The following is a 25,956-nucleotide window of genomic DNA, read 5'->3' as shown; positions in this document are numbered from 1 at the left end:
CCATTGCTTGGGCACCTTCAATGCCGGATACGAAGAGGATATATTCATTAGATGGTAATCGTCTCGGCCCAATGATTTCATAACCGCTCTACATAACGTAAAACCCCAGTGTCCATATAGATTGAGAAGCTGTGATATTAACAGCCAAGCCATGCCATGCCATGCATGTATACCTTGTAAGCAGGGAATCTCCGCCAACCGCCTTTTTTCATGAGAGGAGCATTTTTATATACATTACCCAACGCCAACCCCGTCGTGCTGATATACAGGATCTTTCGTATTATACAGTGAGAAATCGGGCATGTTCATATCGTTTATTGGCTCTTAACTACGCCGACCTTGGCGGCTCGGAGCACTCTTCCGTTTAGCTTGAATCCCTTCTGCTGAACGTGGAAGACGGTGTTATCCTCCTTGCCGGGCATTGGGGTCATGAAGGTTGCTTCGTGTTCGTTAGGGTTGAACTTCTCTCCCTCGGGATCGAATCGTTCCAGGCCGTGCTTAGAAAGGGTCTGGAGCATGTTGGTCTCGGTCATCTTGACACCCTCGTAGAAATTGATTAGATCCTCGTTCTTCTGCTCCTCTTCCATGGTCTTGATCTTCTCTTGACCCATTGTTAGAGCCCTGTCTAAGTTGTCGACGCTATCGACTAAATCTTTGGCGAACTTTTGGATAGCAAAGTCGCGAGCTGCCTTCATATCTCTCTGAGTTCGCTCCTGAAGGTTTCGGAAGTCGGCTACCGACCGTAGGTATTTATCCTATATGAATTGTTAGATCCTAGCTTTAGGTATATGCTATGGTGCACTTGGCGCACTCACCTTCCAGTCAATGGCTTCCTTTTCTTTAGTTTCCAACTTCTTCTTGAGCTCAGCCTCAGCATCTGATGGTTTGGCTGTCTCACCATCCTGTGCTTCTACCTGCGCAGTTGGCCCTTCGTCTTCCTTTTTTGCAGCCGATTCCGGTTGGTCGCTATAATATCTTATGCTTCGAAGAGGACTTAAAGGTGCTGGCGAGAATTGTGTCCGTAGTAAAGGCCGTTGAGAAATTGCTCTCGAGTTGGAGCAAACAGCTCTGGCCGACTTAGAAATTACTTGTTTTAACATGATGACGTGTGTGAGGGGAGGAGTGAGTATATGCCGTTCAAGGATAGAAGGGTAGAAACCTAGGTAGGTTAGGTAGGTAGGAAGGCAATGTCTGAAAGGTCGCGTGCGCAGGTATGTATATGTACTATGTAGTTATTATTTATGTAGGCGGGATGGTTACCGAATCCCCTCGAGCTGGGGCAATAATTGAACCTTCGCAAGTTGAATAAAATTTTTGGCAAGAGCTTTTGCCCATTTGCCCGCGCCTGTAATAGGTGGTGTCACTTGCCTGTCAAGTGACAATATGGGTTACCTAGCACTTGCCAGTTGTGACACACCTTTCTGCCCCTCGTCACCGCCCTACACAATTTATATAAATACCTTGCCTCCCCTTCTAGTTTTACAATTCTTTTTCTTCCTTTCTTCTTTAGCTCTCTTTGCCTTTTGGCTTAGATCAAGTGTAGTATCTGTTCTTTTCAGTTTAATCTCTGAAAGAGTTACATAGTAACTCAATCGTGATTATTCTAATTTTTGTTCTTAGGGGGTGCATCCTCTGGGCTTGCCCATGATCATTTCCACCGTGTCCCTGGTATTACACTGCCTCCAGGTGACGCTAACTTTCATTGCTATTCTAGCTTGTCTAGGATCGCGAAGAAGGTTATCAATAATTCAGCATAATAAAGCGAGTTGCAATTGTTAGATTATTGTACTATGAATCTGTATGGTAGTGCCCTAAGTAATGGTAAATCTCATAATAGATAGGCATCTCTCACCTCACATATCGATTGTTTAAGCTGAAATCATGCCTCATAAAATTGGGAAGTTTGACTATTGCTTTTCTTCAACAGCACTGGTGTATCGATGTATCCTATGGTTTTTATCTCTCAATGGTCTTGTCACTTTGGAAGACTCGAGGTAATGTTCGTGAATTTAGAGCCTGTAGCTGTAGCCGCAATACGTCATACACAATCAACCATACTTTTCTCGCCATCAACCTCAATATTTCTGGAGAATTACATAATACACATACAGCCTTGCGTATGTAATTAAGCCACACTATCTCCACTAACATGCTCCCGCCACTAAAAGATGGACACTAAACTACTCTAGTCATAGTGCCTGCCAATTAGGTATGTACTGTACCTGATGCGGGTGCTCAGGTGGGTTTATTTCGAAATCTTTCAGCCTTGACAACTCTAAGCTTTCTCATCCTTTCATAATCACACCGCAAAAGACAACTCAACATACTCTCGCCCTTTAGGAATAGTTATTGCATTGCCACTTTTAATCTAGGTCCCCCCAAAAGACCTTTTGCTCAGCGTTACGCGCAGCTTGTGCTGCATTGGTCGTCATGATGGAATACGATACTATGATGGATGGTGACTTCAAGGAGGATTTTGGACCCAAGATTCAGGTGTCGGCAGTATGAGATACCACTATTGCCATGATCAGAAGACTCTAGTCCTAATCATACTTCTTCATAGGCTGACCGATATCACGTTGATTTCGAACTGAGTAGCGTCGACATATCTCTCGCGAACTCCCTCCGACGCGTCATGCATGCCGAAGTCCCAACAATTGCCATTGACCTCGTCGAAATTGAAGCCAACACATCCGTCCTTGCCGACGAATTCATCAGCCATCGCCTCGGCTTGATTCCTCTAAACTCCAGCGAAATTGATAATCTGTCCTACTCACGGGATTGCGACTGCGAACAAAACTGCGAAAGATGCAGTGTGACCCTCTCCCTACACGCAAAGTGCACGAGCGACGAAGTAATGAAGGTATATGCTAGTGATTTAGTTGTTGGGTTTAACAGACCTAATAGCGAGATTGGCAACCCTGTCATCACAGACCCTGATGGACTCGGTTCTTTAATATGCAAGCTGCGCAAGGGCCAGGAGCTAAAGCTCAACTGTATCGCGAAAAAGGGTATCGCAAAAGAACATGCTAAGTGGTCTCCTACCTCTGCCATCGGCTTCGAATACGACCCACATAACAAGCTCCATCATCTGGATTTGTGGTTCGAGACAGATGCTGAGACTGAGTGGTTGGTATCCTAGCACCTGTTGTATTTATTTCGAGGTAATTAACTGTACTGCTAGGCCAAAGTCGAAGTATGCCGATATTGAGGAGCCGGCTGCTGAGGGCCAACCCTTCGACTATGATGCTGTCCCGTCGCGATTCTACTTTGAGGTTGAGGGTATTGGAAACATCCAATCTGATGCGATCATCTTGGAAGGTGTTAAGGAGTTGCAGCGCAAGCTTGCCGGCCTGATCCACGGACTTGGAGAAAGCGAAGGCATGAATGGCGAATACGATGGCCCTCGTAGCCCTGATGCAATGGATACCGGCGCAGGCTATCTAGAGCAGGGCTACAGCACCCCTTACGGTAATCCCGGGGCTGCTAGTGCTTGGGGAGGTGGAGCTACGGCGTACGGAACGACACCTTACGGTAACTCTGGTTCTAATGGATGGAGCTAAGAGGTACCTTATACCCCTCATGAGCTCGCTGTTCTCAGAAGGCAGTTTTACAACATGCCCTGTACAATATGAGGTTTTGAGTCGCCTCGAGGCCAAGTCTGAAAGTTGGTTTTCTTGAGACGCCATCTAGGTGCGTTGCATTGTATCATCACGCGGAGTTTAGGGGATACTCAGGTTAGAGAAAGCGGACATGCGCATTTTCACATAAAATCAGTTCTCCATATGGTAGATATACGCGCGTGCCTGGAAACCCAGCCTAAGCGCATATAATACACGCAATAGAAAGCATTATACCCTAAACTGACCGACAGCTAAAATTGCCAATGCTTCCCAAACGCCTGTGATAATGCCAAGGATTTGACTCTAAACGCCGTCATTCTAGGTATAACCTCTAGATCCATATCCACTCTATCTGTGCTATATCAAGGCTCATCCGTATCTGCATGCAAGAATACTTATTCAATCCCCTTGAACTTTCTATAAACCTTGCGGTGTGCTTCTAAGAACAAAAATGTACATATCGTTTGCCTGTCGATATCGTTAATGATCAAGATGGGAGAAAGCTTAGTTAGATGGGGACGACACTTACGGTCCTAACCTTAAAAAGGCCGGTACCCAGCCCTTGAACATCCATGAGGCACCCTCCTTGGCGTAGATCTCCCGTAACAGGTGGGCAATCCCCTGCTTGTGACTTGTGCTCATTACTCGGCTCTTGATGACGTCGACTGGCGAGCATATCGTAGTAGCCACGAACCCGGCAAACAATGAGCTAGCGAAGTGCGTTGTGGTAGTATCACCCAGTGGCGTGTACGCTATCAGCATTCCCTTGAACGTATCATAGCTAGCTAGTTGGCCGGCGTTCATGAGCGCGGCGCGGGTGCTGTTTGGCAAGACCCCACGGAACCAACTACGGACCCCCTCCTCACGGAGCATGCGGAACATTCCGTCGAGTCCGTGCTTATAGCCCCGGCGCTGGGCTGCGGGTAGCGCTGCGTCCTGCTGCATGCGCACGTTGGTTACGTCTGCGGCGTTTCCGGATATTCCACCTAGGAAACCAGAGAACGTCGATAACCCGATGAGTAACGGTAACGAGGGCTTGTGGCCATCTGCTGTGAAGTGGGCCTTGAGCTCTTCGTACACGCCGAAACGGACGGTTGAGTACGTCATCTGCCGGAGTAGGGACGCAGACAGGCCGTTATACAACCCGAGGACCCCCCGCGTCCGCACGACGTGTACGAAGGTACCGCTCATGTTCTTAGGAGCATCGCCGGTTCGCAATTGGAGCCGGACTTTAACTATATATGTATGTCATCCGTTAGCGGATGCTTGTCCGATCTAGTACAATACCTCGGTAGGGCTGAAAAGCTTGGTCATATAGAAGTTTTTTTTCTTGATCGCAAAACGTACCGAGATCGAGTGGATGTGTCACGCAGGCGGCAAAACTACTCGCGCTTCCGCCGAACCAGAAGGGATAGGAGATGCGCTGGTGGGCTAGGGCAGCCTTCTTCTTTTCTAGATTTTTGGGCTTGGCATTGGCGGCGGCTACGGAAGCGGGTGTAGCGGCGACGGACGGCTCATGGGAAGTCGTCGGAGGTAGAGGGGGTACGGACTGCATCTTTAAGATTGAAAATGGAATGTTACACTAGACAGGGGCGTAACTCGAAGAATGAATGGACGAAAAGCAGCATCCCTATGGCTTGCTTACTATTTTAGCACTTCTGCTTTCTGTCTATACCGTAAGAATGGGTTGGGAGGAGTAATAGTAAGTCAAGTATGTATAAATGTAATGTATGTATGTAGGTATGTACGTCGTAAAGTAAGAATTGGAATTGGTAGTATAACAAAAACCCTAGACTTAATTCACCTACCAAATGCAGCGAACCCAAGCCATATGTATGTAAGTAAAGAACGGTGTAGCTGACAGTAGCTCGGAAGAAAAGTTGGCGGCTAAGCCCTGACGGCATAGAATGATTTCGAGGTATTCATCGAAGAAAAAAAAAAGGCTAAGAGAAAAAAACATGGGCCGGTGCTCGGGTTTACCGGTATTTATTTTTTGTCCGGGTCTTTTTCGCCCGAGAAGGTGGAATCATTATTGGTAGGTAATTCATGTGTTACAAGCAAAAAGAGTTCGTCGGTACCTACATTAGGTACATTGATATATGTACTGTTATTGCTTGCTTGCGTCCCTACATGCAGCCATGCACTAATGTCGCGTATCAGTGACATCCATATCTCTCACATGGATCTACCAGGTAGGTAACTAAAATGTACTGTACCTCATAGTGCAGCTTCACATCAAGGTAACTTCATATTTCGATGAATTGATACGCCTTCATAGCGCCTTCCCTTAGAGCGTTGTAATTTTATTGGTTGCATGTGGTTTAAAAGGTCAATGCTAGTTAGGTACATTGTACAAGTTGCCCCGCGGATCTGCAAGACAACATTGAATTAATTTTATCAAAGCTTTGCGAAAATCTCTTAGCTCCTAAGCCCATAACATCCAACAGCCCCTCCACGCGCGACCATGTGGGCAAATCGGCTCACTACATCATGTCTTCAAGCAAGAAGAACAGTTGGCGCAATTCCTAACGGCGCGAATAGCTTCAGTTCTAACATTATAAGACGAATAAATCATCAAAGAGGACTGTCGGGAGGTGTGTGGTGAGCTTTACTCGTTTACGAAGCTCAACTCCCCTAACACTTATATTGCTATACCCAGTTACCTCTATACTTCAATGCCGAACCAATACAACCTCTACCACAATCAATGGCACCACCTATAAGACAGATTCTTGGTTCAATGTACCTCAAAATATCGTTGAAAAAGTCCCCCGCCGATTGCACCTACAAAAAGACCATCCCGTATACATAACTCGGCAGATCGTCGAGTCCGTATTCCCAGGCCCGACCTTCAAATACCACAATGACTTCAACCCTGTCGTTACAACTCACCAGAACTTCGATTCGCTAGGGTTCCCAAAAGACCACCCTGGACGAGCTAAGTCAGACACATACTATGTCAATAGCGACACGTTACTACGAACGCATACGAGCGCCCATCAAGCGGACGTGTTCCGGGCGAATCTGAGCGAGGGATACCTAATCAGTGCCGATGTCTACCGCCGTGATGAAATTGATAAGAGTCATTACCCCATATTCCACCAGATGGAGGGCGCGCGGTCGTGGGATCGCGCTAATGTACCCAATGGGGATGTTGCGGCGGCTATATGGGCGGACCTAGAAAAACTACCGAAACATAATATCCAAGTCGAGGACCCAAACCCACCGTTCCACGACGAGAGGAATCCTCGGCAAACGGCACATCACTCCCCGGCCGAGGCCGAAGCTATCGCTGCCCATCTGAAGAGATCACTAGAGCTTATGGTCGTCGAGATCTTCACCCGCGCCAAAGCAGCTGCTGTAAGGGCCGACCCTAGTTTCGTAGATGAACCACTCCAGGTGCGATGGGTTGAGGCATACTTCCCTTTTACAAGTCCCTCTTGGGAGCTTGAAGTTTACTACGGCGGTGATTGGCTAGAAGTACTAGGCTGTGGCGTAGTCAAACAGGACCTGTACATCAATGCAGGTGTGCCAGACCAATTAGGCTGGGCTTTCGGTATTGGCCTCGAAAGAATCGCTATGCTACTATTTCAAATACCAGACATTCGTCTCTTCTGGTCACAGGACAAGCGTTTCCTAAACCAATTTAGGGGTGTTTCGGACGACCTGAGTTCGCTAAAACGTTTCGTGCCCTTTTCTAAGTACCCTATCTGCGCTAAAGATGTGTCATTCTGGCTGAGGCCTTTATCTGCAGCCGGGGGTAGTACTAAAGCTAACGCGCATGACTTTCACGAGAACGACGTGATGGAAATCGTACGCAGCGTGGCCGGGGATGACGTCGAGGATGTCAAGCTAGTTGACCAGTTTACTCACCCTAAAACTGGGAGGAAAAGCATGTGCTACAGGATCAACTACCGTAGCCTCGAACGGACTCTGACTAATAACGAGACTAACGATATTCATGACAAAGTCAATAAAGCTTTAGTGGGAAAACTCGGAGTGGAAATTCGATGATAAAATGTCGAGGGTAACTACAATCTCAACCTAAGCTAACCAATCTATATATCTATCCCTGGTGCCTTTTAGTCATTCTGGCGGTAGCCTACTCTCACGATGACAGCAGCATACTTTTAATCCCTCTCTCACTTCTTAGGACGGCAAAGCCTAGCCTAGGAGGAAGTCTATCTGTTATGAGAAACTTGCATTTGCACAGAACTCCAGCGTCTCTACGTGAGACTGCCAATGGCTCTTCTGTAATAAGCAATATTTACTTTTGTGGCTTGTTAGTCAAGCGTGGCTACTTCTGTAGGCACTGCATATTGCATAGCACAAGTAAATTTTCTATGGCAGAGAAAACTTCCGACTAGGTAGGTGGGAACCACGAGCCAGTGAGACTAGGACTTGGGAATGTTTGCTTGTTGCTGTGGTAGTGGTGTCTGTTTGTCGGTATGACTATTTGGCTCAGATAGGGTATTTTGGATTAGGATTTATAGACATTTTGGCCAGTGGAAGAGCTGCGAATACTGAGCTTTGTTTATAGTTCAGAAGGAATCATGAGATAGAACTCATTTCCTAACGGACAGAGTCACTTAGTTGATGTAATACTCAATGTCAAGCTGGTAGCTTCGTGTCAATACCCTATTGGAATAGCGCCTCTCTGGGTGTATGTTATCATGTACGATTTAAACTCGACCTACCATCAAAATAAAAAGATATCTTTGCGCACTCCCATTCCACACCCGGTCTCATCCACTTATACGAGCTACGTACTCTTGAAACCGTGTTCCTTCAAGATGACTCTGGTGTTTTGATATGGCATAGCAAATGTTTCCCAAGACCACCTAGTCCTAGCATTCTTGTTTTCGAGACTTAGATCATACTTTAGAAGTAACTGCGATATGACCATCTTCATAGCTAACGATGCATGGAACCGGCCAGGGCTAAAAATCAAAGATAAGTAGGCGAAAGTGCAAAATAGACTGACCTAAAACTTACCAAGCAAGAGACCCATAACCCCAGATAGGGTATGTCTCAGAGACTTCAGTAAACTTTCGTTGTTGACTATTGGGTTCTTTGGGTAAATATCGACTAGGGTTGAAGGCAGTTGGGTCGGGATATGTTTGTGAGTTATGCATAAGATCATACGCTGATACACAAACAGTTGCTCCCGAGGGAACAGACAAAGATCCGTCCGAAAAGGTATAAGGCTCCAATGCCTTTCTGCGTATTGCAACTATCAACATGATTAGCATATTCCAATACCAAGGCGATATCCCATAGAGCAACTCATACGCATATCTAGAGGATTACATCTAACGGTTTCCTTTATGAAGCCATCCAAAAGGGGTAACTGCTCCAGGCCTTTATAGTCAAGCGGAGCGTGTTGCTCTATCTCTTGGCGTAGTTTGCTTTGCCATTCCTTGCGTCCGCATAATTCTAATATGACGAAGTGCAGATTCATCCACGGCTGATGAGAGGCGGCAAACCAAATTCCTAGAAGGGACTGTGAGAGGAGGTCTGCATTCCAATATTCGCTGCCGCCTGTCAATGCAATGATATTATAAAGAATGGTGTGCTAAAGAGAGTATTAGCTAACTAATGTTCACCCTTTTACGTTTCAGGGGAAACTTACGCGTTGGGTTTTATCTGCTTCGCTTTGGTTTGAAAGACCAAGCCCTATGCACTGGAAAAGTCTCTTCTGTATCAGGTGCATAGCCTCTCCTCGGTTGGTGAGGACTGCATGGATAGCCCTAATAAGATTAGTATTTTGATTCTCATTTCATATATGGGTAAAAATAACTGAGGGTTTGACATACGGTGACATGAACGATGGTGCTACCTGAAAGGCAGCCATACACTTCACCATATCCTGGGGATAACGCAAAAGTGCGGAGGAAAACTCAGCATCCGAACCTATATGACACGTTAATTTTATCCTCTTAAGGATATCACATCTATTCTACTTACATAGGGCCTCGCCAAAAAACATAAGGCTCATAAGCTTAGAGACGAGCCGGCGGGCTGTCCCCGCAATAGGCAAGGAAATCCCCCCTAGTTTTCACGTTAGAGTGGTATTAACTTAGGGAACGCTCGAGGTTTGGGGCTCACCATTAGAAACACGCCCACCGCGAAGTTCTTTTTCTAAGTTAATATCGAATAGATTAAGCAAATGAGGATAGAGCGCATCTAGGTGGACGGGCCCATTGACTTGAAGAAGACGACTATATAGCCGTGTCCTAATAACTTTATTGTTACTAGTATTGTGTTCAAGTTTATTCATGGTGTGCTTGAACCCAAACATCTATACATGATTAGACTTGCATATAAACTTATGCCAAAGACGAACTTAAACCTACATCGGCATATACAGCTCGCTGGGAGAGACATGGTGCTTCGCTAAGCTCGGCGATCTGCTTCTTCGTGGACACAATAACGATCGGTGTAGTTGGTCCCCATGGCTTGTAATACTTCCCCGATCGCTATGAATTGTTAGCGGCATGTGATTATACGGGAGGGGTGAGTATCAAAATAGGAATAACTAACATAGTCACTAAGCGTTGATATGATATTCACACATAACGGGCGTAGAAGACTCTATTTCGGTGGATTAGACTTGTAGCATTCGGAGTACGGCTTTTTACACCTACATTCCACCATGACTTGGCCTCGGCATAGACATACGTCCCTAGTAGGAGTAGAAACAATATACGATGAATCCTCTCGTCAGTAGTGAGGTCCCAGAAGTCTGCGTAAAACGTGGAAACCATATCGATCGAATGGAATGAATGCAAATGTACCTATAGTAGGCCTATGTAAACATGATAGCTAATATGTGCTCTTACAATTTATCTTCCATGGGGACAGGCCAGAAAATATACGCCTGGTATTCGCGTTGATAGGGCATCAATTACTGCCTGGCAAAATATCTCTTATCTATTAGACTCACTGCCGACCTTGTTATTGTTACCTCACCTTGAATATCACACGCATCTGGGCGTTTATTATTAATACACTTGCATATATAATATAGATTTTCTATTCATAGTCGAGGATGACATAAAAACACTGTAACCTGAATGTAAGCTCCTCGTAGTATTGTCAGCTTTGCTACGGAACTTCTAATTGGTCTTCTAGGATCATACCACACATAAGCACGGCGCACATGCACACAACTTACTCGAGTCAATCGAAACTACGCCTTTAATTTATGCATGACAAGTTCCGTGCTATATCCCAATAACACCTATCAAGGCGGGCGAATTTCTCTGGTTTACTGAACCAGTCATTACTACTTCCCCATGCATGGAGAGGGGGAAGCGAAAGAGCCCGAAGGAGGCAAATCAAAATTATACAAGTCTAGTGGTTAACTCTAGGATGATACTTCTATAGGTCTTTGGAAAGACTATAGCATGCCATTCGCAATCTGTTGCCAAGCAATATAACGTATCATCCTTAGATGGTTACTCTACTTCCCTAGCGTGTCAAGTCCAGTACCAATGACAGCTCCAGCGTCCTATTTTGTGTTAGCACGCCCAAGAAGAATGATATTGAACATACCATGGCAGATTGCGGCACCACCGTTGCTGTTGTGCTAATCTTCACCATATCGACGTTACAGCCATACCAGAATTTGCCCATCGTGCGTTTTTTAATCTCGCTCACAATAGTAGTAGCATACTCCCTCGTTTCCATTCTCGGCATTCCGTCTTTACCCTAAGCCCTACCAGCAATTGTATCCTCAATGCCTTTATACAGTGATTCCGCCGGAAGCTGAAAATCGCCAAAGTACGTCTGGCCCAATGTTTTGACAGCACCCGTAACGATTTCCAAGACATCAACACCGAAGGGGGCCAATTCGAGTCGTAGAGTTTCAGCTACGATTTCCAAAGACCTCTTGGATGCCGAATAGGTTCCTTTGAGACCTATGTCAGTTATTCAGGAACGTCAAAGGAAAGGGACAAAGAACTTACTCATGTATGGGATGTTCAGATATCCAGAGATAGAGGTAATATACACAGCCATACCCTCAGCCTTGATAAGCAAGGGGGCAAAGGCTTGAGTAAGAGAAATTGGAGCGATGAGGTTGATCTCGAAGAGGTTCCTGACTGTGTCTAGGTCCTCATCTAAGATGGGCATGAAATGGTTGCGTCCAGCATTACTAATAAAGTAGTTTAAAGAACCACCCCGTCTCCCTTGAGACTACTTCGACGGCAGCCTTGATATCAGTTGACTTGACAACATCGAGTGTCAACAGCGTCACATTAGGCAGACCCCTAAGCTTAGACATCTTGGAGGGATTGCGAGCTGTAGCAAAAACGTGAAACCCGCACTCTTGGAAGACGAGGGCCAGTTCGGAGTCAATTCCGCCATCGCTGCAGCCTGTGATAAGGACGGTTTCTCTGGAGCTCATGGTGGGAATATATGTGATGAACAGCTCTGAGATGGAGACTGGTTTTAAGAAGAGGGGTAGAAGGATCAAGAAAGGGAGATATAACTTTAGAAACTGATTGTTTGTATACTTGCATCGAAGCTTGGTTGATTGGTTGGTATATTTAACGCTGCGGAGCCGATCAAGGGATATTCAGATATACTTTTGGTTCTATGGGAGAAAGGGTTAAATATTAGTACTAGCTATCCACATGCTAGACCTTTAGACCGTGCTTTTAGTTATATTAGTGATTTATTCTTACCTGTATTTATAGTTACCTATTCTTTCTTTAACAGTATAATGTTTTTATTTCTGACACCAACGTTAAACTCCGACTTTCGTACACTCTGAAATACCTAAATCGAAGACCGTCATCTATCCTTAATACCCAAGCTACGGTCTTATATAAACAGTATAATACTAATATAATATTAGTGGTAACGATGCTGGTAATAGGAGCAGCAGAAATAATAACAATAAGCTTGCAGACGAGGATACCGCTGACGACGGTGGCACTGCTTGCTCTGTCGGATGACAGGGTGATTTCAGGGTATAAGTGTACTAGTATCGTTTAGGTATAAATCTACATAAAATAGATATATTCATAAGGGCCTCGAGAGAGGATAGAAGGTCAAGCGTTAATAAATTCATACTACTACATGGCTGCTACATAGTAGCGAAGCTACTGCTTCTAACATTCACTCTACGTATAATATCTATTAACGGGTATTTCTGACAGATGTCACTTGCAAGTCGCTAGAAACTTGCACCAGGTCTTAGATCAATTTAATCTATTCACCAACGTCCCATGGTGGAATTTGGTGTACCTAATAATACACTTAGCAAAAATCGTCAAGTGGCTTACGCGTGGATTAGGTATTCCTTCGAGGTTACGAACCAAAGACAGGTAACACCACAACACTTTACAGCAGTCTGCAGGCTTAGGCAATTATGGAAGCCAATACGAACGATGCTTTCGGCCAAGAAGTCACTCGCCTTCGAGTTGACTACCAGCGCAAGCGGCAGGGATCCAATCTTTTCCCTCCCGCCGGCCAACCCGTCCTTGAGATGGAGCTCGTGCCCGGGGAAACCCTGTCTATGAGGTTCTGGTTCGAGGATGGCACTAAACTCGGTCGATATGTGCGACTTTTCGACCTTCCGGGAACCCTTTCTGGGGACATCCTTCGCCTTGAGCGCAATCTGCCTTCGGTCCAAGGTCATTTCGAAATCGAAGGTGATGTTGTCCGTAGCCTAGACCAATGCCCCGACCACCCCCGGGCTGTCGAAGACGACTTCGAGGACGTTAGCGACCTTGTTGCTCAGCTGCCTATCATCAACGTCGATTCTTCCAAGCATTTCCTCAAGAAGGCAAAATACCAAAGTGAAATTGAGAATCTCTTGAAGTGCCAAGGTGGATCGTGTCCTGGAACGTCTTTTTCTGAGCACCTAATCCGTCTCCTTGGGGCATCTCCCGATGGGCACCTGGTCTTTGAAAAGCTGATGACCCGTGGGGCCCTTCTATCATGTTTCTCCTCTCTCGACATCTATAAACGTTGGATTCTACATATCATCGATGCCCTAGCCTATCTCCATTCTGTTGGTATTGTTCACCGTGATCTTCGCATCGACAACTGCCTCTTTACTAGAGATGGCAGCCACCTGGTAGTTTGCGACCTTGAGAGCCGTTGGGGCCAGCGAGCCGCTCCGGAGATTACGTTCAACGGCGGACTGAACTCCGGATGGACTACTCGTTCAGATATCTACGACATTGGCAATTGCATCAAGTGCATGGTCTACGCCAACGCGCCAATCACAAACCAGGTCGAGTGGCCTGTCCCTCAACCACTCCAGGCTATTGTTGATGCTTGCATGCGCAAGGTGCCGGGGGATCGACCAACGCTGCTCGAGTTGAAAGGGATGGTAGAAAGCATCACAACTAGTGTGAATTGACAAAGGCTATTCTCCTGTGGGGAGTCACAAAATATCGGTCGGAGGGGGCTGAACCTAGATAGGGGATAATATATAAGACGAGCTATCTAGTTAGGTACCTGTTATAAATACAGCAACTATCTCTTAACTTTAATCCAACAGTTAAGGGGCCTCGTGCTGTGGAAGGACATTCAGTTTGTCACGCCTCCGCCACCTCCGCTTCAACCTCTCACCAGAAAATCTCGACGTACTCTTTTGTACTAAAGCATCGCTTGGATTTGTAGTCGCAGGTATTTCTGTGGAATCTTTCTTAGCCCGTAACTGGAACCGCTCTGAGATGGCATTCACATTCCATGCCAAGAAGATGGCGGGAATGGAGACGGCAGCCGTCACACCAACTATTATATATTAGTACTTAGCTTTATGGATGGTAGAAATACTCACAGAGAATTGGAAATAACCACCATGCTTCGTACTTCAAGTCTCCTGATTCGTGGGGGAAACTATTTACGTCAAGCGCAAACAGGGACGAAAGAAACGAAAGGGGGAGCTTGACAGTTGGATGATATCGTTAGCTAGATGTTCTTTTAGAAAAGCTTTTTTTCAGTTTATAACTACTCACGAATACAATAGTGACGACGGTGAATATAAAGATACTTTTGGATTGATTGGCAGAATCGTTTGCTTGCACTCGGTTATACTCAGCTTGTCGCAAGTCAAGAAGGTCATTAATCTACATTTCAAGTTAGCTCAAGGTAAAGGCCATCTCGGAGACAATGAAACTAACGTAGTTGGTCGTTTTCTCCGCCTCCAAGAGCATTTCATCAAGACTCTTCTTGACATCAGTAGGCGTGCAAGAGTGATAGTACTGAAATTGACCTTGCTGCTCTGTGTGGCCACCAGGAGTAAAGGCCTGTTTCCAGACAACGTCTTGGTCCTCCGCTAAAGACCTGAGGATGTGGAGCTCATCACGAATATCTCGTATTAGTTCAAGAAGCTCGGTTTCGGGTGAGATGATATGATAGCGATTCTGAAATGTTTGCTGGGCTCGCGAATTGGACTGGGGTTCTTTTCCGACGGGCCCTCCTTGTCCCTTGGCTTTATTACGCAGACCTTGGAGAAAATCTCGGAAAAGCCGAGTTTCATCATCAGCCTACAAAGTATCACAAGGTAAAACCAAATAGCATAGAAACAACTTCGTTATTCCATAAGGAACTCTAACTACCTAAAAGGTTCTATATCTATATATTAAATATACTTTTTATTTTAAATATTTTATCTAAAATCTTAACAATATACCCCCCTTCCCAAAAAACCCGTTAAAAGGCTTAGTGTATCTACGTGAATTAATTATAATTAAATATTAAATTCCCCATCTTAAAAATCGCTACTATTTCCTATCTCTCCTTACCAGTCGTTTTGCCAATTATCCTACTAATTATCCTCGTCTCTTTTTCTCTAATATCTTTTAAACCATTCTTACTACCTTTCAACGTTACGGCGTTTAAACTATAATAGTGGTCCAAACTTATCTAAATTATTATCGTAAAATTCCAATAACCATATCTCGCATCCTTTTAAATTGCTTATTCTTTACCAAAAAACATTATATCTTTTCTATTTTACTAAATATTTCAGAAATCAACTATTTTTCTTACTATCTAATATATCTTCAAACTTCTACTTTTTTTCAATATTACTTTTTTTATTTTTTATTATAACCTATCCAATCTATCTCATTATTTATTTATTATTTAATATTATTTATTTTTTATAATTAAATTTTATATATTTCTTTAATAAAAAATTATAAAAAATAAGGAATAATTCTTTAAATAAACTATTAAATTTTAATAAACAAGTTTTAAAATAAACTTTTTAAATAATAAACAGTTTTTTTTATTTATTATTAAATTTCTTTAAAAATTATTCTATCTTTATATTTTTAATATTAAACCAAATTTTATTTCTTTCTTTATAAATTAAAACGTTAATACAATATATATTTATATACTTAACTTATTTTTCTTAAACCTTTTTTATTTTATATCTTATTAATTTAACAACTCCTTAAATTTTTTTTACAATTTTATTAACACCTTACCATTTACTAATATCTTTCCTTATTAAATTAAATAATATTAATTTTAAAAACTTTATACCTATCCTTAAATCTAAACCATAATTTACAAAAAAAAATAAAACTTTTATTATACTAAAAACCGTATTATTTAAAGAAAATTTAACCAACAATAACCAATTAACCTAATTATTTTAATAATAAAAAACGTAAATACATAAATACTATTCTAAAACTACATTAACTATTTCTATTTATTTATTTATTTTTAAATAATAGACTAATAATAGCTTTAATCTTATTACAAATTTTTTTAAAAATTTTTTCTAAAAATTAAACACAAATTAACTTCCTTTATTTAACACTATAACTTTTAATATACCGTATAAAAAAAATATTCTTTCCACAAATACGTTAATTAATATCTATATATTTAAAGAATTATATATTACAAAATATTACATTTTTATTAAATAATCTACTATTACCAAAATATATTTATAAATTATTTTACCTCGTATACATAAAAGAAATTTAATAATATAATCAATTAAAATATCCGTTTATACTTTAAAAAAGATTTTATATTATTTTAAAAAATCCTACAATATTTATTTTAAAGTTTTAGTTTATTTACAAATAAAATATATTTTAATAAATATAATAATTTTTTTATATATTTTAAGCTATTAATAAGATTTATAAATAAATTTTATTATTTTTGTTTTACTAAAATGGCCTATTATAAATATATTATATATTCTTTATATAATTTATACCTTAAAATAATCGTTCTCAAATACAAATAATCTATTACAGTAATAAACATAACCTTTTTTTAATTTACACTCATTTAATAAAATCCTAAAATATTTTTATAAATCTTTTAACTAATTTATTCTTTACAATATTGCGTTAATTATCCTTTAAACAATAACATTATATTTATAAACATTATTAATTAAATCTTTAATATTTTTTTTATTATTTATCGTTTACAATTTTAATAAAGCTACTCCTAATTTTAAATAATTATTTAATAACAATTATTAAAATTTAAAAACTATTTAATTATTAAATATATTTTTATTCTTTACCATATTTTAAAACTTTTTATTTAATGCATTTAATTTCGCAAATTTCTTCTTAAATTTATATATAATCCTGAAATTAAATTAGTTTAAAAATTCTAACCATTTTACTTATTTTTAATTTAATAATTTTATAATTATAAAATATTTTAGATTTTTATAATCTATAATAACATTAATAAATTTATCTATATCTTAGAATTCTAACCTTTATTCTTTAAATACCTTAATAATTGCGAAAAATTTTTTATTATATATTTTATAATTACATTTTATTAAAGTATATTTTAAAAAGAAGAAAATTACTAAGCATAATTTTTCAAATTTATTATACTAAAATAAAACGCCACCTAAAACTTAATTTAAAATATTTATTTTTACTATAATTTTTTTTATTAAATTAAAATAAATTAAAACAAGTCCTTTTATAAACAATTTCTTTAATTTTTTAAAAAAATTTTTATAATTTTATAATTAATTAAATAATATATTATATTTAAATAGTTTAATTATTAATTTTATAATGTTAAAAAAATCTTTAATAAATCTTTTATAAAAATTTATAAAATTTAAAAAGTGTTATAATTTTTATAAATTCTTTAATATTATTTAGTTATTAATTATAAATATTTTATTTTTATCTATTTTAATATCCCTTATTAATATCATTAAATTAAGATATTTAATTTTATCCATATAAAATTTATATTTTTTAATATTTACCTATAAATCTATTTATTTTAAAATTTTTAAAACTATCTTAATATATTTTATATATTCTTTTTAACTATTTAAATAAATTAAGATATTATTTATATAAGTTGATACAAATTTTTTTAAATAATTATATAATATATTATTAATAAAGTTTTAAAATATATTTAAGGTATTATATAGTTTAAAAGATGTTACAAAATTCTTATACAGATTAAAACATATTATAAAGACTATTTTTTATTTATTTTTTTCTACTATTTTGATTCTATTAAATATAACAATAATATTTAATTTTGTAAAAATTTTTACATTTACTAATATATTTAAGATTTTTTTAATTAATAATAATAAATACCTATTTTTAATTATTATATTATTTAACCTTCAGTAGTTTATATAAATTTATATACCTTCCCCAGATTTTTTAACTAATAGTAAAAGTGTAATAATTTATAAAATTAAAGATTAAATAAAATCTTTTTTCAAATTATTATTTAAATATTTCTTTATTATTTACAATTTTTATTACAATATAAAATAAGTTTTACTGGTAAATAAATCTTTTCCTTTTATAATCTTTACTTTATAATTGTATTTTTGACAAAATAGAAATTTTCTAACCTTCAAAAATAAAAATATATTTATTATATTATAATAATATTTTGGAACCTTCTTTTTCAATTTGTCTTTTATCAGCAGAAATTTATTACTTATATATATATTAATATCTTTTACCAACACTTTATTAAAAAAATATTTTTTATATAAATTATTAATAAATATATAATATTTAAAATTTAATTATTTCTTATATTTTTCTTTATTACCTTTTTCTTTTAAAATATTTTTTAGGTTTAAATTTGGTAAGTTTAATAATTCCAATTTTAAAAAATTTATTTAAATTAGTTTTTTTAGCAAAATTCTAGCAATAATAACGTTTTTTTATTTATAAAACCAAATAAAAAAAAGGTTTTAATAAAATACAAATATTATTTATAAAATAATTTTGCAATTTCCGTTTTATAATATCTATTAATTACTTTTTCTCTTATAAAAATAATATAACCCTTTTACAATCTCTTATTTTAAACAGTTTATATTATAAATAATTATATTAATAATAATTTAATATAAACACTATTTAAGTTATTTTTTAATCAATATATAAATTATATAATTTTAATTACAGTAAATTAAATATAAAAGGATTATATTTACCTAAAATTATTAAAAAATATTTAATTATTTTATAATAATTATTAATTTTTATATTTAAAATAATTATATAGATAATTTTCTTTATAAGAGAATTATTAATTAAGCATAATTTTTTTGACTTAAAGAGCTTTTTTATTTTAAAATTATACGCTTATACTACTTTTTTATTTAAGAAAGCCATAGTTAAATATCTTAAATTAATAAATACTAAAATAAATAAATTACTAGATTTTTTTTAAAAAATAAATAAATTTATTATTAATAAATTTAAATCCATAATTACTACGTTTAAATAAATTATATTTTTTTTTTATAGATTATTATTGCTTTAAAATCGGTTATCTTTAAAACTTATATTTTTAGGTTATTATTTAATTTATTTTTATTAAAAATCTTAGAGATTTTATTATGGTAATCTATATTTATCTTACGTTATATTATTTTTTTATTAAATGTAACACGCTTTTACAATCTTTTTACAATATTTATACTACTTTAAAACAGATTATTAATATTAGGGTAATTAATAGTAATATTTTATTAGCTTATATTAAAAATTATTTTCAAGTTTTGGTTATATAATCCTTAATAATTACCAATATTATTAGAATAACTGCTATTTCTATTAGAATATTTAAAAATAAAAACTAACCTATTTTATAAAAAGTATATAATTATTTATAATTTATTTTAATTATTTTTAATATTTTTAAAATATTTATATTTTATATAATCAGATTATCTATAGTAGAGGTATAAGCTATTGTTTAATTTCTATTATTTTTTTTAAATCAATAATTTTCTAATAATTAAACCTTTTAATTTGCCGGTTAGGTTATTAATTATATTTATAAATTAAAGTTTTATTTAAAAGGTAGTTATGCCAATAAAACTATTTTAAAAAAATAGATTAATAAATATATAAATTGATTTTATTATATTTGATAATTTACTATATTTTAAATTTATAAAATTCTTTATTAATAAACAGAACATATTTACCTATCTTTTAAAATTCTTACTAGAAGGTTATAAATATATATTAACCACTACATTTTATAATTTCCTATTTATTTTCGATTTAATCCTATTTATTTTGGCGTACTTATCCATTTTTAAATTATTAATAACGTATATAAACTTAACTAAAAATATATTAAATGGTTAGATTTTTTGGTATAAGAAATTTATTTCTTTTATTACCTAAGCAATTTAGTTTATTATATTATATGTTTTTTTTAAAAAGTTAAGTAAAAAAACCAATAAATCCTATATCTATATCTCCTTTTAACCAAAATTATTAAAAATTAAATTTAAATATGACTAAACCTATATTTATATTAAACCCCTTAATTTTAATATTATATATAAAATTTTATTATACTCCGTCTTATAAATATTTCTTTTTATTATTAACTTAAATTATATATCTAATTTTTAAATTTGGAATAGGATTTATTTTTTTTTTATATCTTTCTTATCGCCAATAAACTCTATTAAATCCTTAATTTTATTAATTTTATCTTTACCAACTTAAACTTTTTATTCTTAAGTATCTAATTTTTTTTAATATTTAACTATTTATTATAAAACAAATACATTTTTTTATTTTATAGTATAAAATTCTTTTCTTAGATTTTTTATAACAATTAAAACATAAAAATAGGCTTAATTTAATAAATTAAATATATTTTTAAAAATTAAACCAATAAACATAGTTTAATATTTACCTATAATCGTTTATTTTTCCAAAATTCTAACCAAAGATATAAAATTACCTCCTCCGTTTTATTATTATAATACTAATAAAATCTTAGGCCAATTATTATTAAAAAACTATTTTATAAAAATTTCATTTCTAATATTATATAACAATAATCCGTTAACATTAACCATATTAAAAATAAATAATATTTATAAATATAAAAAATATAAAATATTATACAATATTACAAATTTAAATAAATTAAATATATTAAATAATTTTATTTTATAATTAAATAAAATAAATATAACCAATATTAAATAAATTAACACAGTAATAAATATTAAAAAAAATCCGTTTTTAATAACGGTAAAATTTTTACGCCATTTTGTTTTTAATTTAACTTTCTTTTTTATAATAAATAAATTAAAAATAACGTAAGGTACCTATAATAATAAAAAATAATACTTACACAATTTATAATAATTCACCGTTTATTTTCTTTATATAAAAGGTTAATCTGTATAAAAATTAAACCTTAATTCTAATAATCTTCTAATATCTTTTATTTTATATAAAATATCCTATTGTCCAAACTATATCTTTTATAAATTTATAAGGTTCGGATTTAAATTACTTATAAAAACCTATCGAAATTCAGGTTCTTTATTTTTCAAATAACATATAAAATAAGTAATAATAATCTCAGATAACAAACCTTACATAATAAAAATAACATTTAAATAATAAAAAATTTATATAATATTTAATAACAAAGCCAAGTAATAGGTAATAGTAACCGTACAAAAACAGTATTCTAGTTTTAAAAACCGGTAGCTAGAAAGGAATAATTTAACAATTAATAATAATAATTTATTAATTTTAAATAATACTTATATTTTTATTTTTATTTACTTCTTTAAAATCTTTTTTTAGTAAGCAGAATAAACTATTATAAGATAGAATTAAATAATATAGAAACAATTTTGTTGTTTCGCAAGGAACTCTAACTACTTAAAAGGTTCTACGTCTATATACTGAACATGCTCTTTGTTCTAGATGTCTCATCTAGAATCCTGACACAAAGTAGATTAGTTCGATCCATTAGGCAGGCAGGTAGTCATGACTGCGCATATAACCATGATGACGAACCACTTTTCTGATCGACTCCCTAAATATCTCGATCGGTCCCTTATTTATTCGTTGTCCTATATCTTGGCCTGGACAGGATATAAACTTTTCCATGAAGAATCCGCTTGCAGCTCCTACAAACAGCTCCATAATAGACTGAACTGATGTAGCACGTTCAAACCGACTTCTAGTCTCGCCGTAAAGAATATTGTTTTGAATATTTTGGAACAAATTCTTCGTGTGTCCTGAATCCTCTGTCGTAGCGCTGATGATGGTTTCTGGGATGCGTTAGCTTGGACGCCTGTCTATATTTATTGATACCTGTAGCCATACTTTCATCGATGATCCATACCCATATTTGATTTACTAATAAGATCTTCTTTCGACCTAGTTCATCTTTCTCGTTTAGAAATTTTGACAGGACTTGATCATTATCTCTCTTGTCAGAGTTAGCAATAGTTGGGTAATAGTACTGGTCAAGCGTCATAGACTTGTGTTTGATTTGTCTCGAGTTATAATTACTTATTGATTCCTCGAGCCTATCAGATTTATCGGTGTTGCAGTCCGAGTCTATGCGAGGATAAGTCCCCAATGTGAGATATGGCATCTATTTTGGTAATAGTTAGTATATCATATTATAGCCTGGAGTAAGGGTATTGTTAATACATACATAGAGAGCCGTGCAGGTAGAATTCTCTCTCAAAGGCTGGTTTCTATTTTGATTGTAGTTCGGATGATCGGAATGATCTATTTCTTTTCGCTACCAAGACAAAGATGGTAAGCTCTTAACACTATCGAAGAAATATACTTGTACACATACAACGCATTGTGGTTTCATGTAGTTCCGTTTCCCACCCGCCGCTAATTCGGTCCAGCTATTATTAAAGTGCTTCATCAACGCTGTATGGTCCATCGCCAAACGTTTTGCATCATGCGACAACCGACAAACTAGGTCCTTTAGAAAGGGGTTAGTATGGGACTTCTGTGTGAGATTAAAGAATTGTGTGAAGCTTACTCTCATGATTTGTAACTGTTCATAATGTATCTGTCAATATTGTGTAAAAACTAGCATTCACGCGGAGCTGGGGCCCTCACATCATTAACGGGAAGATGAATCCAACGAAGTTTAAGGTCTCCAGTAAGTCCGCCGAAGCCCCCTTCATTAATATCGATGTCATGCTGAGCTGGTTCGGTTATCGCGGTGTGTAGAGCTCCATGGTTACCATCATGAACAGTACGCTCTAAATTCCTCTTTAACGCATCTAAGTTTAAGTTCTTTCGGGCCTTTGCCATGAGGTATTCTGGACCTTCCTCGTAGACGATATTATTGATACTAGACTTTGTATATGGGATGCTTACCCTTCCACCTTTAGAGTAAATGTCGACAATATTCCCTTGCATCTTCAGCGCGCGATTTTCTTCGTTTGCAAGTATTGGTGGTAAAGTTATGCGATCATTATTTGGGTTAGCAACTCGGGTAAGGATTGGAGGCGGATGAAGAAGTAAGCCTTTAATATAACTTTCGATGCTGTCGTCTTCATTTTGTTCTTGCAGAAGCTCAAGGGCGCTCTCAATCGAGTCAGAATATCCACCCTTTGACAACAGCCACCATACCACGACGGCTTGGGAACAATAGACTGCCAAGTGAAGAGTTGTGAAATCCTGTTGATTTTCAACTTGTTTATTCAGACACCATTGCTGAAGTAGCTGATGCAAGACGACTTCATTTCCAGGTGTTTCATATATAGCGACTAGCTCGAGGATCTTACTGGCCTTTCCGGTATTGTTCTGCATAAAGTTCTTGTCGGCAGCCCCAAGTTGACTGATTACATCCCAAAATATATCTTCCAAGTTTTTATGTCTCCGAATTATCGAAATTGTTAGGGGAGACTCACTTTGGCTATTTTGTTTTATAATAGCTTCGACCCTATCAGATTGTTTTGGCATCATCTGTAAGAGAGATTGCACAGTCTTGACGTTACCATCATTAGTTGCTAGATGTAGAGCTGTGACGCTATCTTCGGCCGTCGAAAAGACATCAATATCATGGGATGGTGTTTTCCCCAGAAGTTGAATGAATCCATGCTGTCCATGTAGAGCTGCCACATGAAGCCAGGTCGCACCGTTTCGTTTCCATTGGAGAACCTCTGGGTTTTGAGAGATACAATGATGAGCCAACGTGAAGGCACCATTAACAATTGCCCAATGTAGGATCCTCTGAAGAGGTTCTTGTTCCTGGTATTTGGTAGATTCAAAACTCTTCAACAAGTTGTCCTCAATTTCGCGAACATGCTCCATACTCGTCATACGTTCCGTAAAGGCCTTCTCTTTCACAACATTTTGTGGAAAATAAACTGATGTTGCTAATATTTCAAGCGCAATATCAATATGACCGCACATGACTGCAGTATATAAGGGTGTATGTCCATCCTTGTCACAGGTTGTGATTGTGGCCGTCGCACCGTTGTTTATTAGAGCCTTAACATTCTCAAGCTGGCCGAAACGGCAGGCGAGTGCTAAAGCCGTCTGTCCGTCATTGTTTGTGATGGTCATGTCAGGTCCCAGCTGTAAGAGTGTCTTAACGGTCTGTGTATCTGGCTTACAGCAAGCCTCCATAAGAGCAGTGGATCCATTAGAAGCCACTTTATAGTTAATATCAGCACCTAGATCGAGAAGACACTGGATATGCTTGTCCTTTTTCTTCTCACATGCCATCCAAAGAGGTGAATAGCCGGCCCGGTTAGGCTGGTTAATGTTTAGTCCTGCGCCAACTAATGTTTCCATTATGTGTTTGTGCGAGTCTGAGAACTCATTAGTTGCCAGGATAACATTGTGAAAACAAGTATTGCGTTGACCATTAATATCAAAAACCGATGCACCATGAAATATCAATGTCTCGATACTCCGTAGTTGTGCGTAGAAACAGGAATGTAAGATGGGGCTATCATCATTTTTAATTCGCCTGTGAACATCTGCTCCGTGGCTGATAAGCGCCTTGATATTTTCCGTATTTCCTTTCTCACAAGCAAAGTGCAATGGAGTCTTTCCTGTATACCCTGGCTGGTTTATTGGTACTTCCAACTTCAATAGCCACGGTACCACGGCATTACTATTATTGACGCATGCCAGATGTAATGGCCCATTCAAGAATTTGTTCACTTCATTGAGCTGCTCCTTTGGTCCTCGCTCTAAAAGAAACTCCATTATTTCTTTTTTATTCAACATAGCTGCGGTGAGAAAGGGTGTAGTATTATCCTTATCACGCTTGGTCAGGTCTGCTTTTGCATCTAAAAGGCAAGCAACAATTTCGCGCTGGCCATATCTACATGCTAAGTGTAACGGCGTTTGGTCGAGTAGGCCTTTCTTATGTATATTTGCTTTTCGAGAGAGAAGCAAATCCACAATTTCCTTTGGACCGCGTCGGGCAGCCATGTGCAGTGCCGTTTCGCCATGTTTGGGATCGGCAGCCTTCACATTCGCATTATTCTCTAGAAGAAATTTAACGATGGCAGTTTTACTTAATGCTGCTGCTAGAACCAATGGAGTAACTGTGATTGTGTTGGCTCCGCGTTCTTTAAACTCATATTGCAGCTGTATCTCAAGTAAATCTTCTCTAGATCTCAAAAGCTTCTCTAATTCGATACAATCACCGTTTCGAATCGCTTCTTCGAACTGCTGTTCCAAGGTTTTGGGCAAAGGGTTTGTCGAGTCCGGGTTAGGGTTATTATGCGAAGTGATACTATCATCAGTAGGAGACGTTTCGGCTATGGGTGCATTTAAATTTATGGGCTCATTGGAAGTTTCCATGGCGGTGGGAAGTCTTTTGTAAGCATGCTTTGCGTGCAACCAAAATGAGTGTAAAGGTGTAGAAAGAGAAATTATATTTTCATATAATTATAGAATGTCAGACCTATTAACAGTTAGTAAAAAGTACCTACCTTGGTGCCTAAGGCATATTACTGCATGAGGATGCATGAACCCCTGTATTTTATACGCCGATTAAAAGTACATAAATCCTATCTATTTTTATATAT

At 37.0% G+C, this 25,956-nt stretch overlaps 7 protein-coding genes across 7 annotated transcripts; 3 read left to right on the top strand and 4 right to left on the bottom strand.

Moving 5' to 3' along the window:
* Nucleotides 1–314: 314 nt before the first annotated feature.
* Nucleotides 315–1,100, bottom strand: GL218_00245 (GrpE protein like protein, mitochondrial; the record flags this gene model as incomplete). Its single annotated transcript, XM_033576657.1, has 2 exons — nucleotides 315–755; nucleotides 816–1,100. 2 exons carry the CDS (start codon nucleotides 1,098–1,100, stop codon nucleotides 315–317), a joined length of 726 nt encoding a protein of 241 aa, XP_033441444.1.
* Nucleotides 1,101–2,430: 1,330 nt separating this feature from the next.
* Nucleotides 2,431–3,563, top strand: GL218_00244 (DNA-directed RNA polymerase II subunit RPB3; the record flags this gene model as incomplete). Its single annotated transcript, XM_033576656.1, has 3 exons — nucleotides 2,431–2,502; nucleotides 2,564–3,129; nucleotides 3,185–3,563. 3 exons carry the CDS (start codon nucleotides 2,431–2,433, stop codon nucleotides 3,561–3,563), a joined length of 1,017 nt encoding a protein of 338 aa, XP_033441443.1.
* A 455-nt stretch (nucleotides 3,564–4,018) lies between these two features.
* Nucleotides 4,019–5,178, bottom strand: GL218_00243 (Mitochondrial dicarboxylate transporter; the record flags this gene model as incomplete). Its single annotated transcript, XM_033576655.1, has 3 exons — nucleotides 4,019–4,091; nucleotides 4,153–4,858; nucleotides 4,971–5,178. The coding sequence occupies 3 exons, from the start codon at nucleotides 5,176–5,178 to the stop codon at nucleotides 4,019–4,021; spliced, it is 987 nt and encodes a 328-aa protein (XP_033441438.1).
* A 591-nt stretch (nucleotides 5,179–5,769) lies between these two features.
* Nucleotides 5,770–7,637, top strand: GL218_00242 (Phenylalanine-tRNA ligase, mitochondrial; the record flags this gene model as incomplete). Its single annotated transcript, XM_033576654.1, has 2 exons — nucleotides 5,770–5,815; nucleotides 6,283–7,637. 2 exons carry the CDS (start codon nucleotides 5,770–5,772, stop codon nucleotides 7,635–7,637), a joined length of 1,401 nt encoding a protein of 466 aa, XP_033441437.1.
* Nucleotides 7,638–11,336: 3,699 nt separating this feature from the next.
* GL218_00241 (NADPH-dependent 1-acyldihydroxyacetone phosphate reductase) lies at nucleotides 11,337–12,033 on the bottom strand (the record flags this gene model as incomplete). The annotated part of the gene is made up of 3 exons (XM_033576653.1): nucleotides 11,337–11,536; nucleotides 11,594–11,724; nucleotides 11,804–12,033. The coding sequence occupies 3 exons, from the start codon at nucleotides 12,031–12,033 to the stop codon at nucleotides 11,337–11,339; spliced, it is 561 nt and encodes a 186-aa protein (XP_033441440.1).
* Nucleotides 12,034–13,002: 969 nt separating this feature from the next.
* On the top strand, nucleotides 13,003–14,001 carry GL218_00240 (uncharacterized protein; the record flags this gene model as incomplete). Its single annotated transcript, XM_033576652.1, has 1 exon — nucleotides 13,003–14,001. One exon carries the CDS (start codon nucleotides 13,003–13,005, stop codon nucleotides 13,999–14,001), a length of 999 nt encoding a protein of 332 aa, XP_033441439.1.
* Nucleotides 14,002–14,142: 141 nt separating this feature from the next.
* Nucleotides 14,143–25,729, bottom strand: GL218_00239 (Ankyrin-3; the record flags this gene model as incomplete). Its single annotated transcript, XM_033576651.1, has 6 exons — nucleotides 14,143–14,378; nucleotides 14,425–14,530; nucleotides 14,603–14,713; nucleotides 14,768–15,133; nucleotides 23,891–24,723; nucleotides 24,778–25,729. The coding sequence occupies 6 exons, from the start codon at nucleotides 25,727–25,729 to the stop codon at nucleotides 14,143–14,145; spliced, it is 2,604 nt and encodes an 867-aa protein (XP_033441707.1).
* Nucleotides 25,730–25,956: the final 227 nt, after the last annotated feature.

Source organism: Daldinia childiae, assembly GCF_008694065.1.
Source record: "Daldinia childiae strain JS-1345 chromosome Unknown Scaffold1, whole genome shotgun sequence".
Lineage (NCBI taxonomy): Eukaryota > Fungi > Ascomycota > Sordariomycetes > Xylariales > Hypoxylaceae > Daldinia > Daldinia childiae.
Note: the sequence above shows the minus strand (reverse complement) of the source record. Positions and strands in the feature narration are given on the sequence as shown.